Source organism: Phacochoerus africanus, chromosome 3 (assembly GCF_016906955.1).
Source record: "Phacochoerus africanus isolate WHEZ1 chromosome 3, ROS_Pafr_v1, whole genome shotgun sequence".
Taxonomy (NCBI): domain Eukaryota; kingdom Metazoa; phylum Chordata; class Mammalia; order Artiodactyla; family Suidae; genus Phacochoerus; species Phacochoerus africanus.
The window spans coordinates 155,573,837-155,591,834 of NC_062546.1; the positions used below are offsets into that span (position 1 = coordinate 155,573,837).

At 34.3% G+C, this 17,998-nt stretch overlaps 1 protein-coding gene across 1 annotated transcript in view; it reads left to right on the forward strand.

Annotated features, from left to right (window-relative positions):
- Positions 1-17,998, forward strand: part of ZNF804A (zinc finger protein 804A) — a 302,430-nt gene that overhangs the window by 236,303 nt on the left and 48,129 nt on the right. Inside the window, exon 2 of the mRNA XM_047773027.1 lies at positions 3,359-3,502. Within this exon, the coding sequence (XP_047628983.1) occupies positions 3,359-3,502 (144 nt within the window). The remainder of the gene's footprint in view (positions 1-3,358; positions 3,503-17,998) is intronic.

Genomic DNA, 17,998 nt, shown 5'->3' on the forward strand with positions numbered 1-17,998 from the left:
AGCCATACCTGTGGCATATGGAAGTATCCAGGCTAGGGGTGTAGCCACCAGCCTATGCCACAGCCACAGCAACACAGGATCTGAGCTGTATCTGCAATTTACACCACAGCTCATGTGGGCATCTTCAACAAAATACCAGCAAACTGAATCCAACAGTACATTACAAGGATTATGCACCATGATCAAGTGAGATTTGTCCCAGAGATACAAAATTTCTTCAATATCCACAAATCAATCAGTGTGATACATCACATTAACAAACTGAAGAATAAAAATATATGATCATCTAAACAGATGCAGAAAAAGCTTTTTACAAAACTCAACACCATTTATGATAAAAACTATCCAAAAACGTTGGCACAGAGGGAACCTACATCAACATAATAAAGGCCACATATGACAAACCCATGGCTAACATCATTCTAAATGGTGAAAAGCTGAAAGATTTTCCACTAAGATCAGGAACAAGACAAGAATGCCCATTGAGTAAGGCCAGAGATTGAGCCTGCATTCTCATGGATACTAGTCAGGTTTCTTGCCGCTGAGCCACAACGGGAACTCCTGGTGATGATGTTTTTAAAAGTTCTATTTTAGAGATACATACCAAAAGTTTTACAGGTAGTACTGTATGAACTTAGGAATGTCCTTAAAATTATCTGAGGTAGGGGAAAGGATATGAGGTAGGAGAGGATGTAAGATGAAACAAGTTTGGCCCTGAGCTGATAATTGACGCTGAGTGATGGGTACGTGGGGGTTGTTATAATTTTCTTTCTACTTTCTTTGTTTTCTGCTTTAAAGTTTAAAGAAAATAAAGTTCTATGGATCAGATTATTTGGGTTCTAATATCAGCTGCACATTTATATATCCTTGAGCTAGATATTTAACTTGCCTGTGCTTTAGTACTCTCACTTGTAAAATGAGGAAATGTCTAGAATACACATCTCTATCATTTTTAATCATGATGGAATCATGAGTTAATACATACAGACTCTTAATCAGTGACTGGTCCTAAACAAGCACAGAATAAATGTTAGCTATTAATTTTAGATTTTTTTTTGTCTTTTTGTCTTTTTGAGGGCTGCACTTGTAGCATATGGAGGTTCCCAGGCTAGGGGTCCAATCGGAGCTGTAGCCACTGGCCTACGCCACAGCCATAGCAACGTGGGATCCGAGCTGCATCTGTGACCTACACCACAGCTCATAGCAATGCCAGATCCTTAACCCACTGAGTGAGGCCAGGGGTTGAACCCTCAACTCCACAGTTCCTAGTTGGATTCATTTCTGCTGTGCCATGATGGGAACTCCTAATTTTTTTTTTCTTTTTCAAATAAGCTAAGGATAATATCTTTGAAGAATGCAATTTACCTAAGAATCTCAGTTTGCTTTACTCACAATTTTCCCACTTTTGTGGAAAGAAAAAGTAGAAAACAATTATTCCTTTTCTCTGGAGGAATATCAATCTTAGGAAGACAAAAGAGAAAAAACACCCCAAAAAACTATACACTATATAAGAAATAATCAAAAATTTAGGAAGATGTAGTAGCTTAACTGTAATAATTAATGGGGAGAATCAACTAGTTTGCAAAGAAATTGCTGTTCAGAAATACTGTTTTGAAAGTTAATTCAGCTTTGAAGCAAAGGCTGTTGCCATTATAATACAACTCATATTGATTGGAATTTTATCTCTACTTTGCACACTATAGCCATGAAATCACAGTACTTAATTTTTGTTTCATTTAAATTGGATAATCCATAAAATGTTATTTTGAGTATTTTGTAAAAATCCAGTAAGCAGTTTATATCTGTATGACTCATTTTTGTCTCTTTAACGTTTTTTAACTTATTGGATGTGATCAAAAAGAACAATAGGAAGTATTTCAAAATCTGCCGAGAAGTGGTAAATTAATTATTCAAATTGACAACTCATATATGAACAGTTTGCATGATTTTGCAGCCTATCACCTCTTGCTATGCACTTGATAAAACTAATAAAATAGCAAGGGATTACTGTCTTTAAAGTGAAAAAGAGAACTATGTATTTACAGATCATGGCAAATGCATCATGCCTTACTACAAGATGTACTACAAGTGATATGTACAAATGATGGCAGACATTACAATATGATATATACATAAATATATAGCACAATAAGGTAAGAAAAGTATTAACATTCATTAAATTACAGGTGGTGAACCACTTTCAAATTTTGCAGAAACAATTTAAACATTCAAACTATGTGTTCTTTCTAGTCTGTTTATTTAGTGAGGGGATGATTGCCACTGACATAGAGGAGAATATGTCATTCTACCTCCATATCCCAGTGCCTGTCTTACAGTAGCGCATAAAAGGACTGAATATGTAGTTATTTTGAAATTTAAAGAAGTCACGCGAGACAGTCTGTAAATTAGAAACATAATAACATAAAATAGTCAACTGTGGGGATTGAGGTTTGGGTCGTCTTTGTATCAGCACTTCAGTGAAAGGCTTGGACAGTGTTTCACAATGTAATGTTCATTCATGTCTGACAACATTAACATTTAAGGAAGCAGGAAATACCAAGTAAATTTAAATTTAAGAAAACTTAAGAGCCTTAAATAGTTTGCTATATTATGCTCAGTAAATGAAAGCTAATGATAACTCACTGCATTTTTCATGCTTTGAGGAGTTTGATTGTATAGTCATCTTTATTTGCTATGAGCATGATGAAAGCAACCCGCTTACGCAGTTGGATTTTTTTTCAGTTTACATAAATAATGTACAGAAAAAAATTTCATTTTCCAAAGACTAGGGAATATTTTCAGCCTAAATTGATATGGATCAAGATGAAAACATTAGTCAAATGAAATCTACTTGGGATGAATAAGTGGCCATACAGATATTTAGGGAAGCAAATAAGCAAACAAAAATACCACACATGAATATTTGCACACCAATATGGGCCCCTTCATAGTTGACACAGTATAGATGTTGTTAAAAATATAGAAGTTTTTTGTTAGCTAAGCCATTGCCAGAAATCAGCTGTTGAATCAATAGCTGTATGAGTTTCATTTTTTTTTCTCTGCTAACATACCATAGGAACTTGTTCAAACAAGGGCTTCTATTTCTTTCTGTGATTTGCTTTTCTTTTGTGTATTTCCACTGTTCTGTCAATCATTTATTTGGACTTATTCTGTTAATCTTTAGTTTTTTTAACTCATAATATCTCCTAATTTGGTTTGCTGGTATTTGGTTTATTTTTCTCTTTGCCTATTGTATTGTTTCTAATTCTAATTACTATAGTAAAGTTGACAACTGGTGAGAAAAAGGTAAACTCAGAGGAAAACTAATTTCTTCTTTCCTTGAAATTTTATTTTCTAGGATTATGCTGAGAAGGAGAACACCATAGCAAAAGCTCTGGAAGATCTAAAGGCCAATTTTTACTGTGAACTCTGTGACAAGCAGTACTATAAGCATCAGGAGTTTGACAATCACATTAATTCATATGACCATGCTCACAAGCAGGTAAGGAGGAGGTGTCCAAATAACCCCAGTATTTCCAAAATTTTGTAATAATTTGAATTGTATAGACTGTAGAAATATAATATTCGTTGCTATGCATTTTTTAAGGATGTTATTCTGGGGTGATAATTTGATGATTTATAATGAAAGAATTTTATTTTTTTGCAAACCACCAAAAATAAAGTCTGAAATAAATAACCAATATAACCATTCATTTGACTTTTAGTTATTGATAGTCATTTGAAAATTATATTCTTCAGGTGGTGAACCTCTAAATGTTTTCAAATTTGTTCATTTTTAAAATATGTTAATCAACTGAAGATATTTACCAAGTATAAATGAATATATTCATTTTTTACAGAAGGAATTTTCCATTTAAACTGTCACAAATATATGAAAAAAAGTTTTGATATGGTAAAAACAATCTAGGATTAGTGGTTAAATAAATACATACTATGAATATGATTTAGTTTGTTTTAATACTATTTCATTTCCCTATTGATTGCAAATCCAAGATTGCTCTTTTTCAACACTATGTAAAGATGAGTTGAAAAATAGTGATATCAGAAGTGAAATTAATCATACAGATTCCATTTTCTCATATGCTTTACCTATATTAATACAACTGCATATATTGTTTAGCTCACTTGATATGTGTGATACAATATGCTTAGTTATCATCAGCTTATAAATACTTTCCTTTTTAGCCATAACTCACAAATATCATCCAAGTGTCATTTTGGTATTAATAAAAGGTATGTTTTTAATCCTTGAGTTTGCCCTAACTTTCCATTAACATTGGAATTATTTAGCATAATTCTTCTATGAAAGAATAGAAGAAATGATCGCCTTAAGTTCTTATGGGACCCATGGCATGTATTTTAGTTTGTTATCAATTCTTCCATTCTGTCATAGCAACAAAATTTTCTTGGGGAGGCTTTTGCAGGGAGAACATTAGCCTCCATTTATATACATCACTAATTAACGCAGACTAAATTTAATGATTAGTGGGTCCACTGCCACACCAGTTAAGGAAAAGTTTGGGTTTTTTTGTCTTTTCAGGACTGCACCTGCAAACCTGAAAGTTCCCAGGCTAGAGGTCGAATCAGAGCTATAGCCTCTGGCCTACGCCATGCCACAGCAACACCAGATCTGAGCCATGTCTGTGACCTACACCACAGCTCACAGCAACGCCGGCTCCTTAACCCACTGAGCGAGGCCAGGGATTGAACCTGTGTCCTCATGGAATGCAGGTTAGACTTATTTCTGCTGAACCATGACAGGAACTCCCAGGAAAAGGTCTTGATGGAAATATTCCTTTTTTTACAAAAATGCATACATATAAGTATGTCATTGATTGATTTGAATGTTAAAATCCATCAGGAAATAGTATTGATTTCATTCTATAGTAACTTGCATTTATTTTATAAAATGATTCTGCAGTGCTCTTTCCAATGTGGTAAATCTAAGAAAATTTTCCTCTGATTTTTCTTTATATCTTCCTGTATTTCTTACAAGAATGGAAAGTTATTTTATCAGCAAAGTATTAAATTGTTCTTATAAATACTTTTTGGCTTCAACCATGCATAAACATTTGCTGTTAGCAATTAAAAACAAACATATGTACGTTTCATGGTGTAAAGTAGGTACTTGAAAATGTATGTGTGTGTTTATATGTGTATTTTAAAGTATCTTGCCAGCTGCATATTAATATCCTTTGCCAAAGAATGCTCTATTCAGCCATAGCTTACCTAGAAGATCAAATCCTCTTGTGTTATCATGAGGACCTTTTCAATTTCATATGCTTAAAATTCTATATATTGGACACAGATAAGCTAAGGAAATTCAGAATAAATCTGATTTTTTCTTTTGAGAGTCCAGTCACTTGATACTATTCAAAGGCATCAGAGTCTGAAGACAAATAAACTGTCTAGATGGCCATGAATTCTGGTAGACAGAAGAGTCTTAACTGATTCATTTAATATGAGACTGTGTTACCGTGGCTAAAAATACTTAAAATCTATGTAATCACTGTATCTTCTCCCCATAGGATAGTGGCACATGTTTGAGAGTGTCATCCTAGAGAATACACTCCCTTTTCTGGACAGAGACCTCATCCCCATGACAAAGATTTCTGTTTCTACCACAGGATTCCCAGGCCTTGGCCACTTTGAATTAAGTAGAGAGGAACAAAATGGGGGTGGGGGGCAGGATACAGATTTCTTTCTCCTGAGAATTAAGTTGAGATTAAACAAACAAACAAACAAACAAACAAACAAAACAGGAGTTCTTGTTGTGGCTCAGAGGGAGTGGACCAATTAGTATCCATGAGTATATGGGTTTGATCCTTGGCCTTGCTCAGTGGGTTAAAGATCTGGCATTGCAGCAAGCTGTTGCATAGGTTGCAGATGTGGCTCAGATCTGGTGTTGCTCTAGCTGTGGCATAGGCTGAAGCTGCAGCTCCGATTCAACCCCTAGCCTGGGAACGTCCATATGCTGTAGGTGCAGCCGAGAAAAGAAAATGAAGAAGAAATATTTGTATTCAAAGCCATATAACATATTTCAGGTAGGACAATCTATATGTGATGAGGACACTTCTTGAGTGGAACTAGAAAAATGCAAAGAGACCGCACATCTGATTCATTCTTCTCCCTCTGAAGAAATGATTCCAAGGGCCATCTGATGCATGCAAAAAGGAGGGGGTTGCTGGTGATAACCCTGGCCTGGCCACTTACCTGCCTTAGAAGGAGCAAAGGCTCAATTAACTCAACTGTTTATTCTTTGGGAAAATAAATGGGAGAATGCACATGAACACACTTTACAAGTGTAAAAACAATAGTAAAAACCTAATATTTAATTAGTTTTTTATTATTACTACTTACTAATTTTTTTTTCTCCCAGAATGTTTGAGACAATGACAGTTTGCCTTTGAAATTTCCTTTTTTTAGGCTTCCCCAAAGGATTTATGTTTGCTTTAAACAGACCAATAGAGTCTGAAACCTAGGCAAATAATCTTGACCCGAGAGCTGTTCTGCCTCTCCCGTGTACCTCTTTTGCAGATCTGCGTTATAGCAGAATATGTGTTGCATTTGAATTCTAAGCTTAGAAGAAAAGTCTGTTTCTTTCATCCATATGCTCCTTGGGTAACTGTACTCTTATCACTAAGACTTGCTAACTTTAAAAGAGGAAGAGGCACAATGTATGGACACAATCACAATAGTAAATGATTTAGAGTTCATTTTTGGAATATTTTCTTTTTATCTTCAAACTTGAAGGCCTTTGGATTGTAAACCTTTAATGGGAGGAATTTTTTCCTTTATGTCTTCATTCCTCACAGCATTCAGTGCAGCACTTGACACAGTTTACACACCTAATCAATGCTTCCCGTATAAATAATTATAAGAAGGCCATAGTCAAATTCTGTTTGAGATTTTGTAATAAACTGCAGCTTCAAGGTAGGTAAAAGTTTCAAAAGAATAAAGTTATTTATTTATAGCTTTATACCTAGGTGAAAATATTTGTAGAGAGAATATTATTTACAAGGATGAGGTGACTTTTATGAAATGGATGAGTATTTTGAGCTCTTCCACATTCATGGTATGTTTCCTTCATAACAGTAATGTTACTGATTAAAATATAGCAACGGCTTAAATAGCATTTATTATTATGTACAGCCTTCAAATTGTTCCTATATATAAAGCTTTTTAATAGCAATGTGTTTTGGATTTGTATTGTGAGTCATGTTTTATGTGAGAAAATTATTAATAGCAAATAACACTTTTGGAACTACTTAAGGGGTTTCATTTACACTAGGGTAGCACACAAGAGGCTCCAAAAGACTCTTATGCTGTAAAACAAATAGATCTTCTACAATATAAATTATGTATTGAATTGCTGATTTTCTAGAAAGGATTCTCTCTCCAAAGAGCTATCCTACCGCCACGGTGGGTGGGGGGGTGCTAAAGAGTGGTAAAACTGGCTAAAACCTGGGTACACAGTAATGATAACCTAAAAATGTAAAACTGAAGAAGACTAAATCCCACTGTGAGCTTTCTAGTCTGGAAATGAACCCTGGACAGCAACTGTTGATTAGTCTGACTAAGACTTCTGGATTAAAAGAAATATTTCTCCTAGTTCTTGATTGCCACATATACAAATTACTCTGTGAAAAAAGCAAGCTTGGTTTAGATCTTCTACTGAATATGATTAACAAAATCAGAGCTCATAATCAAAGATCAAAATCTCAATATTTTTAAAATATTGAACTTCACAAACTAATTCCACAATTTATATTTAAGATTGAATACAATCCTCAAAAAAGCAACAAAAAGTGGGAAGATTTGTCCTACTGGATACCAAGACTATAATGTACACCTCAATTGAAACAGATATGGACAGATTGCTGAATGGAACAGAATCTGGAACTGTGACACAAAAATACACTTACATTTGGAAATTTGTTAAATAACAGACAGAAAGCACTTCAGTGGTAAAAAGATATACTTTCCATAAAATAGTATGTGATGATTGGTTATTTTATTATTTTTAAAAGATACTGATTTCTTTTTCATATGACAAACAAATAAGCATTATCAATGTCAGGTGAATTAAAGCATTTAAAATAAAAATTAAAACAAAAAATTTACAATATGTAGAAAAAAATATATATATATATTTGTCTTTTTGCCTTTTCTAGGGCCTCTTCCACAGCATATGGAGGTTCCCAGGCTAGGGGTCTAATTGGACCTGTACCTGCCGGCCTACACCACAGCCGCAGCAATGCCAGATCCAAGAAGCCGAGTCTGTGAACTACACCACAACTCACGGCAACACCGGATCCTTAACCCATTGAGCAAGGCCAGGGATTGAACCCGCAACCTCATCATTCATAGTCAGATTCGTTAACCACTGAGCCACAATGGGAACTCCTAGGAAAATATTTTTATGACCTTAGAGTAGTATATAGGTATATGTTAAATAAGGCATTGAAAGAACAAAACATTTAGAAAAGATTGATAGACTTAACTACATCAAAACTAGTATTTTATTATAAGAAATTCTCAGTAAAGAAAGTAAAAAGACAAGCCAGAAATTGGGAAAATATATCTATAATATACATACCAGGAAAGACTTGGTATTCAGATCTTATTAAAAATATGAGTGCATAGGAAAAATAAGAGCAAACCAGTAGAAAACTGGACCAAAATAAAGGGGAAATTTATAAAAGAAAAAATAAAAGCCAATAAATGTATATAAATTGGTCAAAAATGAGCAAAAACAATTTTTCACCCACCAAATTGGAAAAAATAATTTTGATGATATTGCAAATTATAATGATGTGTATCAATGGAAAATCTGACACATCATTTGTGAAAGTATGAATCAATTTGGCAACTCAGGAAAACAATCTTATGAATTTATATATTAACATACTGAAAACAAAAGCCTCTTATTAACAATAATATCTATGAACAACAAAATGTGTAAATAAATTATGATATATTCATATAACGAAAAATTATTCTATAGATAAACTAACTACAGGTAAATATAACATGAAAGAATCTTAAAAATATATTACTCAGTGAATAAAAAGTTGTGAAAGATTACACACCTTTTATTTTGTTCCAAAAAAAAGCAAAACTTAATGCTACTGTTTTTAAGATTATAAGCATGTGGTCCATCCCTCTTTGAGAAATGGAAAATGATGAATACAAAACTCGGGATGGAGGTTACTTCAAGGCGTGAAGTAGGGTGATGTGATACCAAAGGGTCACATGAGTATATGGAATCTGTTCTCATTCTTAAACTAGATATTGGGAGTCAGAGTTATTCAACTTAGTATAATGCTTCACATAATTGCACATATCAAATACTACAGACTAAATCATTAAAGAAAGAAGTACCGTAGTCAAATATCAAAGTCTTTGAAACTATTCTATCATAGTTATAGAATTTATCATAGCTATAGAAGCTATCTTAATTGCAGTGAAGTAGTAATTCATTATTAAATGGAGAATTTTTTAAATCTTTTATTTGTATGTTTTTTTCTACTGTATAGCATGGTGACCCAGTTACACTTAAAATTATACATTCTTTTTTCTCACATTGCATGTTCCGTCATAAGTGACTAGACAGAGTTCTCAGTGCTACACAGCAGGATCCCATGGCTAATCCATCCCGAAGGCAACATTCTGCGTGTATTTACCCCAAGCTCCCAGCCCTCCCACTCCCTCCCCTTCCCCCTTGGCAACCACAAGTCTGTTCTCCAAGTCCATGATTTACTTTTCTGTGGAAAGGTTCCTTTGTGCCATATAAGATTCCAGATATAAGAGATGTCGTATGGTATTTGTCTTTCTCTTTCTGACTTACTTCACTCAGAATGAGAGTCTTATTATAATTGAAGTTACTGTTAACTTTTCCATGTGCCATCAAATATTTCACCATCTTTTAAGCAAGCACATCTCTCCTACTTAGTAATTTATCAGGATCAACTTGTTTGTTAAACTTTAACCAAGAAAATATTCCAGGAAAAAATAAACAGATACAAATATATTTCCATTGTTCCCTATCTTTTTTGTCATTTGACCAGACCAGCACTTAATATTAATGTAAAAAAATACATGAATTTTTATCATATGCTTTTATAAAATGCTTTTTCAAAAGCTTAGAGAAGCATGGGATTTCATGTTTAAAATCTAATTATATGCAATTAAGTGTCAGTTTAAATGCAAATCATTTTCAGCTACATAAGCAAAGTAAAGTTTATTATTTTTAGAGGATGGAAAATAGCTTTTCATAACAGAGAATATAGTATTTAAGGATAAATATACACCCCAATATCCTAGGACAGTTTCACTTTATAGCCATCATCCTGGTTTAATTATTAATAGAGTCCTTATTTAAATAATAAATAACATAGTTGTAATAGATATGTTTATTGAAAAGAACAATATTTTTGGCTACATTTTAGGAAGATGAAAGTTTAAAGGAAATAGTAACCCAGATCCTTCATGTTGGTTATATATTTAATCAGCCTCAGAAATGTCAAAGGGAACTTTTTAAAAAGTCTAAAAATATCACATGCAGAGCATATACATTTTTTTTGTTGCTGCATAAAAGTATATAAACATGCATTTTATTATGTAGCAAATGTACTCAAGAGGCAAGAGACCAGACAGGCTCTTCATCCCTAACTTCTGGTAAGGGAAAAGTTTTTCATCTTCACCTTCCCAGGGTTCCATTTTGACATCTATATCTAGAGAGTTTAGACTAGATGACCCCATTGGCCTTTCTAGATCTAAATTTTAAGGATTCTGTAGCATCAAGTATAGTACATAGTTAAAGCCTATGTATTCTTCATAAATAATCAAACATATTTCATTCTCACTTCCCACATTTTCTAAGTAATTCTCTCATATAAAAAAATTATTAGAATAGTTTCCAGCAAAGTTGTTATTCTGAATTCTAGTCATTGAAAAAAAATTTTAAGTGGGAAACTCACTATCAAATAAAAAGAAAGGATTTTCCTGTAAACCCTTTCACCTGTTCATCTGCCCTGAAACTAAAGCCACACTGTGTCTGTCTTCTCACCTGGTGGCCTGTGGGCAATTCGGAGTTATTTTCACTGTAAGAGATTTGTCACGCTGGTGCTATGAAAAGATAGAAAAGGGAATGATTGCCTTATTGCTGCTGCCCCTCAAACATTTTTGATTTTTACTTTAGTGGCTTCAGTGTGGCTGAAATATCTCCCCAAAGGCACCAAAGTGACCCTCACCCAGCAAGTCAAGATTCAGTGCTTTATGGCATGCTGTTTGTTCTGCTCCAGAGAAAGTCACTGTCAGGCTAGGTTGTTGGAATTTGCTGTCCTGCAGGGACTTGTATTGCTATAGAAATGGAACAGCTTTATTCTCAAATGTGAAGATTTCCTAATCATTTAAGCTTCTGTTCAGTAATGTGATGCTTGAGAAAGAAATCACTTCTTGATATTTGGGTGTAAATTTTCATCTACAAAATAATATTTAAAGGTTAATAAGAAATAAGAAATGCAGGGATAACAATTCATTATTCAATCCATTTCATACATCTTCCCTAGAATTTTTCCCGTGGTGCATACTTTAATCTAACTGTCCTGTTGTTTTCTAATCATTTGGAGGATCAGAACAAGGGAAAAACTTACAGTTTCCTCCTATAGTCCCAAAATGACTGTCCCAAGAGAAGCACACATGCATGTCTTCATCATCACTAATCAGTGGTTTTGACATTTCATATTCAAAATCATGATTTGAACAGAATTAAACTGTAAGTTTTACCCATTTTTTAGTTTGAGCCAGACTCTGGATCAAATATTCATTCCAGCATCTGAACTGATGCCACTTTCCTAAACTTTCCCCAGTGGAGTTGAAGTCTTCCTTTCTATCTTCCACCATCTACTAAGTTGACGGTTGCCTGTTGAGTCAATTAATGTTCAGGGTAGGTGAAAAATACGACAACTTTAAGTAAAGGTTTCTGCTCCATGTTACCTACATATAATTATGCCAAGAGTTTTTTTTTTTTTTTAAAGGAATACAGTAGAGAAATGCACCCAAGTTTAGAGATTTCATTTTATAAGGTATATTATGTTGTAAGCCAAAAAAAAGTTCCTCTACCCCTTAACATTGTTACCAATAAATTTTTTATTTCTGTAAAAAAATGGCAACAAGAAAACTGTTTTGAGCCCAAATGGTGTATCTTTATTTTTATTCTAATGACTATTACCTCTTGGAAGTGTATTCTTTCTGTAGGTCACATAATGCCTGGATTGGTGGCATCGATAAAACTGTATCCCCTTATTTTACTATTTATACTATATTTGCAATATGTTAATATTGATACATTAATAAATATATTTGATGAGAGTATGTTTTGGGAAATAGTTTATAGATTTGTTTTATAAATTAAATACTTTGTATTATATAGAGTGATATATATACTTTTTTAAAAAAATTAAGATAGATTCTTGGAAATATTCTTAACAAAATAAAATTTTTAAGAGTAAAATTTATCCAGAAAAACAATTTAAAATCCAAGATTAACATAATGTGAGAATTTGGAAGCAGTGGTTAGCTCTGAGCAGCCTTAAAATCAAAATGTTATCTCCTTCTAATCAGATTAAGAACCAAATCTTAAATTAACTTCTCAGAGGATTGTCTCATAATTCATGTCAAGATTCTTCTGGCTTCTAGAGAAACAAGACATCAGGATTTCTGTTATCTATAGTAGGAGGTGGAGATGGTATAAAACAAATTTTAATTCCAGCTGAATATTAGAATCACTAGGAAATCTTTTTAAAATAGTAAACTTAGAATCTGGTATATGTCCATGACATAAGTCTTATGTTTAAAGCTTTCCAGGTGATTATAATATGAGGCCAAGGTTGAAAAAGACAGTGAAAATACCAAGGGTCATGAAGTTACTAAGTTGCTCTCTGAAGGCATGTTGCTTGCTTCTGTGTTATTGAAGGATAATAAAAGTACAATTCCTTTTGTTGCGGAACAATTACCAAAAACATAATAGAAAGAGGATAGAGAAAAAAAGCAAAGAAAATGGAGAAAGAAGCAGTTTGTCAGATGTATTCTGATTTCTCCTCTCCAGGCAATGGTTCAGAGAGAGCAGAAGTATTACAAAGATATGGAGAAGGTAGGGACTCTGGAAAGAGAATTCCCTCTAGGCTACCTCTTCCATATCAATATGAAACTCAGGGCAATATTAAAATAAATTTGGCAGCAGAGTGTATTTAAAGCAACAAGCTTTGCTGGTTGGCTTTCTCAGGATGTTCTGTTTAAATATATACAATGGATTTCTCCTTACTTTTTTGGGGGGACTTAGAAGGAAACTGATTAAGAGCTTGTGCTCTTGCCATGGAGGGGAGGAGATGCAGGTAGATAGATGACTTGAGACAATGAGCAGAATGGAGAGCACTCTGATTCACAGATAGCTATCTTGCCAGCAAAAACCAAAATGGGGTTGAATTTAAGTCACCTGAAGAGGGCCACTGAATTCTGATCAAGTGAAGAAAACAGATGGATACAACAGTCTTCAGAAATGGAGGCAGCAACATGACCTGTAGTTAGAGAAATTAGATTACTAATTAGAAAGTAGTAATACACTCTCCACTATGTGTGAAGAGTGTATTACTCTCAGCTACCAAAAGCTTCTGTAAGCCCACTCCTGTCCTCCCATACTCCTAAGGACTAAGAATACTTTGAAGGAGTAAGGAAAATAAAGAGCATATTATTGATAAAATAAGTTATAATTTTAAAATAAAAAACACTTAGTCATTCCAAGGATTTTTAAAATTAATTTATCCATTTAAAAATGGCTTGAAATGCTGTACATTTTTGACTATCCAGTGGGGAATTAATTACTCAAGTGGTGGAGAAGGTGATTTATTTATTTTTTAACTTTTTTATTGCCATTTTTGTTATTATTGTTATTTTTTTAGTAATTATTTTCCCAATACATTTTTTTCTACTGTACAGCATGGTGACCCAGTTACACATACATGTATACATTCTATTTTCTCACATTATCATGCTCTGTCATAAGTGACTAGACATAGTTCCCAGTGCTACACAGCAGAATCTCATTGCTAATCCATTCCAAAGGCAATAGTATCTATTAACCCCAAGGTCCCCAACCACCCCACTCCTTTCCTCTCCCCCTTGGCAACCAAAGTCTGTTCTCCAAGTCCATCATTTTCTTTTCTGTGGAAAGGTTCATTTGTGCTATTTATTAGGTACCAGATATGTGTGATATCATATGGTATTTGTCTTTATCTTTCTGACTTACTTCACTCAGGATGAGAGTCTCTAGTTCTATCCATGTTGCTGCAAATGGCATTATCATGTTCAATTTTATGGCTGAGTATATGTACCACATCTTCCTAATCCAGTCCTCTGTGGAAGGACATTTGGGTTGTTTCCATGTCTTGGCTATTGTGAATAGAGCTGCAATGAACATGCAGGTGCATGTGTCTTTTTTTAAGGAAAGTTTTCTCCAGATATGTGCCCAAGAGTAGGATTGCAGGGTCATATGGTAGTTCTATGCATAGATTTCTAAGGTACCTCCATACTGATCTCCATAGTGGTTGTACCAGCTTACACTCCCCCCAACAGTGCAGGAGAGTTCCCTTTTCTCCACACCCCCTCCATCATTTGTTATTTGTGGACTTCTTAATGATGGCCATTCTGACTGGTGTGAGGTGGGATCTTGTGGTAGTTTTGATTTGCATTTCTCTGATAATCAGTGATGTTGAGCATTGTTTCAAGTGCTCGTTGGCCATCTGTATATCTTCCTTGGAATAGTCAGGTCTTTTGCCCATTGTTCCATTGGGTTGTTGGCTTTTTGCGGTTGAGTTATGTAAGTTGCATGTATATTCTAGAGATGGAGCTCTTGTCCAATGCATCATTTGAAATTATTTTCTCCCATTCTGTAAGTTGTCCTTTTGTTTTCTTTTTGATTTCCTTTGCTGCGCAAAGGCTTGTCAGCTTGGTTAGGTCCCATTGGTATATTTTTCCTTTGATTTTTGTTGTTTTGGGAGACTGACCTGAGAAAATATTCATAAGGCTGATGTCAGAGAATGTTGTGCCTATGTTCTCTTCCAGGAGTCTGATGGTGTCTTGTCTTATATTTAAGTCTTTCAGCCATTTTGAGCATATTTTTGTGCATGATGTGAGGGTGTGTTCTAGTTTCATTGATTTGCATGTTGCTGTCCAGGTTTCTCAGCAATACTTGCTGAAAAGACTATCTTTTTCCCATTTTATGTTCTTGTCTCCTTTGTCAAAGATTAATTGACCATAGGTGTCAGGGTTTATTTCTGGATTCTCTGTTCTCATCTATATCCATTCATGATAAGAGCTATTACCAAAGTGGGTATTGAGGGAACACACCTTAACATAATCAAAGCCACTTATGACAAACCCACAGCAAATATAATACTCAATGGACAAAAGCTGAAAGCCTTCCCACTAAAATCTGGAACAAGACAAGGATGCCCACTCTCACCACTGTTATTCAACACAGTATTGGAAGTCCTAGCCACAACAATCAGACGAACAAAAGAATTAAAAGGCATCCAAATAGGAAGAGAAGAGGTAAACCTGTCACAGCATGCAGATGACAGGATACTATATTTAGAAAACCCTAAGGACTCAAGCCCAAAACTACTTCAACTGATCAACAACTTCAACAAAGTAGCAGGATATAAGATGAACATTCAGAAATCAGTCACATTTCTGTATACTAACAATGAAATAGTAGAAAAGGAATACAAGAACACAATACCTTTTAAAATTGCACCCCAAAAAATCACATACCTGGGAATACACCTGACCCAAGGAGGTAAAGGACTTAAATGCTGAGAACAGTAAAACATTAATCAAGGAAATTAAAGAAGACGTAAAGAAATGGAAAGATATTCCATGCTCCTGGGTTGGAAAAATTAATATCATAAAAATGGCTATACTACCCAAAGTAATCTACAGATTCAATGCAATCCGTATTGAACTACCCACGACATTTTTCACAGAAGTAGAACAAACAATCCAAAAATTTACATGGAACCACAAAAGACCCAGAATTGCCAAACAATACTGAGAAATAAAAACCAAGCAGGAGGCATAACTCTCCCAGACTTCAGGCACCATTACAAAGTTGCAGTCATCACAACAGTGTGGTACTGGTCTCAAAACAGACAGACAGACCAATGGAACAGAATAGAGAACCCAGCAATAAACCCTGACACCTAGGGTCAATTAATCTTTGACAAAGGTGATTTATTTAAAAAATAAAGAAGCACCACTATGGAGAACAGTGTCGAGGTACCTTGGAAAACTATGCATAGAACTACCATATGACCCAGCAATTCCACTCTTGGGTATATATCTGGACAAAACTTTCCTTGAAAAAGACACATGCACCCACATGTTCATTGCAGCACTATTTACAATAGCCAAAACATAGAAACAACCCAAATATCCATTGACAGATGATGAGATTAGGAAGGTGTGGTATATATATGCAATGGAATACTACTCAGCCATAAGAAAGAACAAAATGCTCATTGGTAAAATAAAACATTTTTATTTTATTTTTCAAGCTATGACAATGACTGAGTCCAACCAAATTGCCAGGATATTTTAAATTATATCAGACTTGAAAAGTAAACATTCTGTGAAATGATTGACTTACTATATTTGTCTGGATACTTTAATTTTACATACATTTAAGGTTAAGATGAACTCTTACATTTAGAAGTCACTAACTAGTATCTTTTTTTTTTGTCTTTTTGCTATTTCTTTGGGCCGCTCCCGCAGCATTTGGAGGTTCCCAGGCTAGGGGTCTAATAGGAGCTGTAGCCACTGGCCTACGCCAGAGCCACAGCAACGCGGGATCTGAGCCGCGTCTGCAACCTACACCACAGCTCACGGTAACACCGGATCCTTAACCCACTGAGCAAGGGCAGGGACTGAACCCGCAACCTCATGGTTCCTAGTCGGATTCGTTAACCACTGAGCCACGACGGGAACTCTAAGAAGTCACTAACTAGTATCTTAAACATAACCCAATTTCAATAATCTGAGTGGTTTGTATAAGAACAAATTATATCTCTGTGCAAATAGCTAGTAGTGTCCTGTGGATAACTATAAATAGAGAAGATGAAAATGAAGGCATAAAATGTATATATACATATATATTTGTATCTATGTAGTTATTATATATATATATATATATATATATATATATATATATATATTCATCCGAATTCTTCCCTTATCCAGGAATCTAAATATTTGCATTCATGGTTATTTGAGGTTGGGTAGCACTATAAGTATTAAATTTCTGAGCAGCTTTGACAAAGAACTCTGATAATCTTTAACTCACTGTGTTTCTGTAATATCAGATTCTTTATTTTGATCACACATTCTGGTAGCAGAACATCTCTAAGAAACATTTCCTTTTTTAAAATAAATGGCTTTTTATTGGATGTTTATATTTTCTTTGCTTTTTCAGTTGCCCAAAATTATTACTTCTTTTTAAAAAATATATGGACCTTGGAGAAGTCATAAAATTGGCAAACACAAGTTATTGTGTAACCTGGTATCATCATTAGCTCTTTATGTGCTGAAATTCTGTTGAATCACTGTTTTCATTATTCTGTGGACAGATAGTTTCTCAGATGTCTTGTATGATTATCATAATGTTATATAGAATTTACAGTGACTCTAATAGAAGTGCTTATTCTAATAAAGGCAAGAAATAGGCTTAAAATAATATAGATTTTCCATTAAATGTCTCACATAATGCTAGAAACTTTCAAATAACCCTTACTTGCAAATAGTAGTCACTTTTCATATTGCATAAAACAAAGTTCTAGTCATTTTCTCACCATTTAGTCCTAAGCACTAAGTATAAGAGCTTCTCCTTCTAAAAACATACAAGGCTAAGAATTGGGTATTT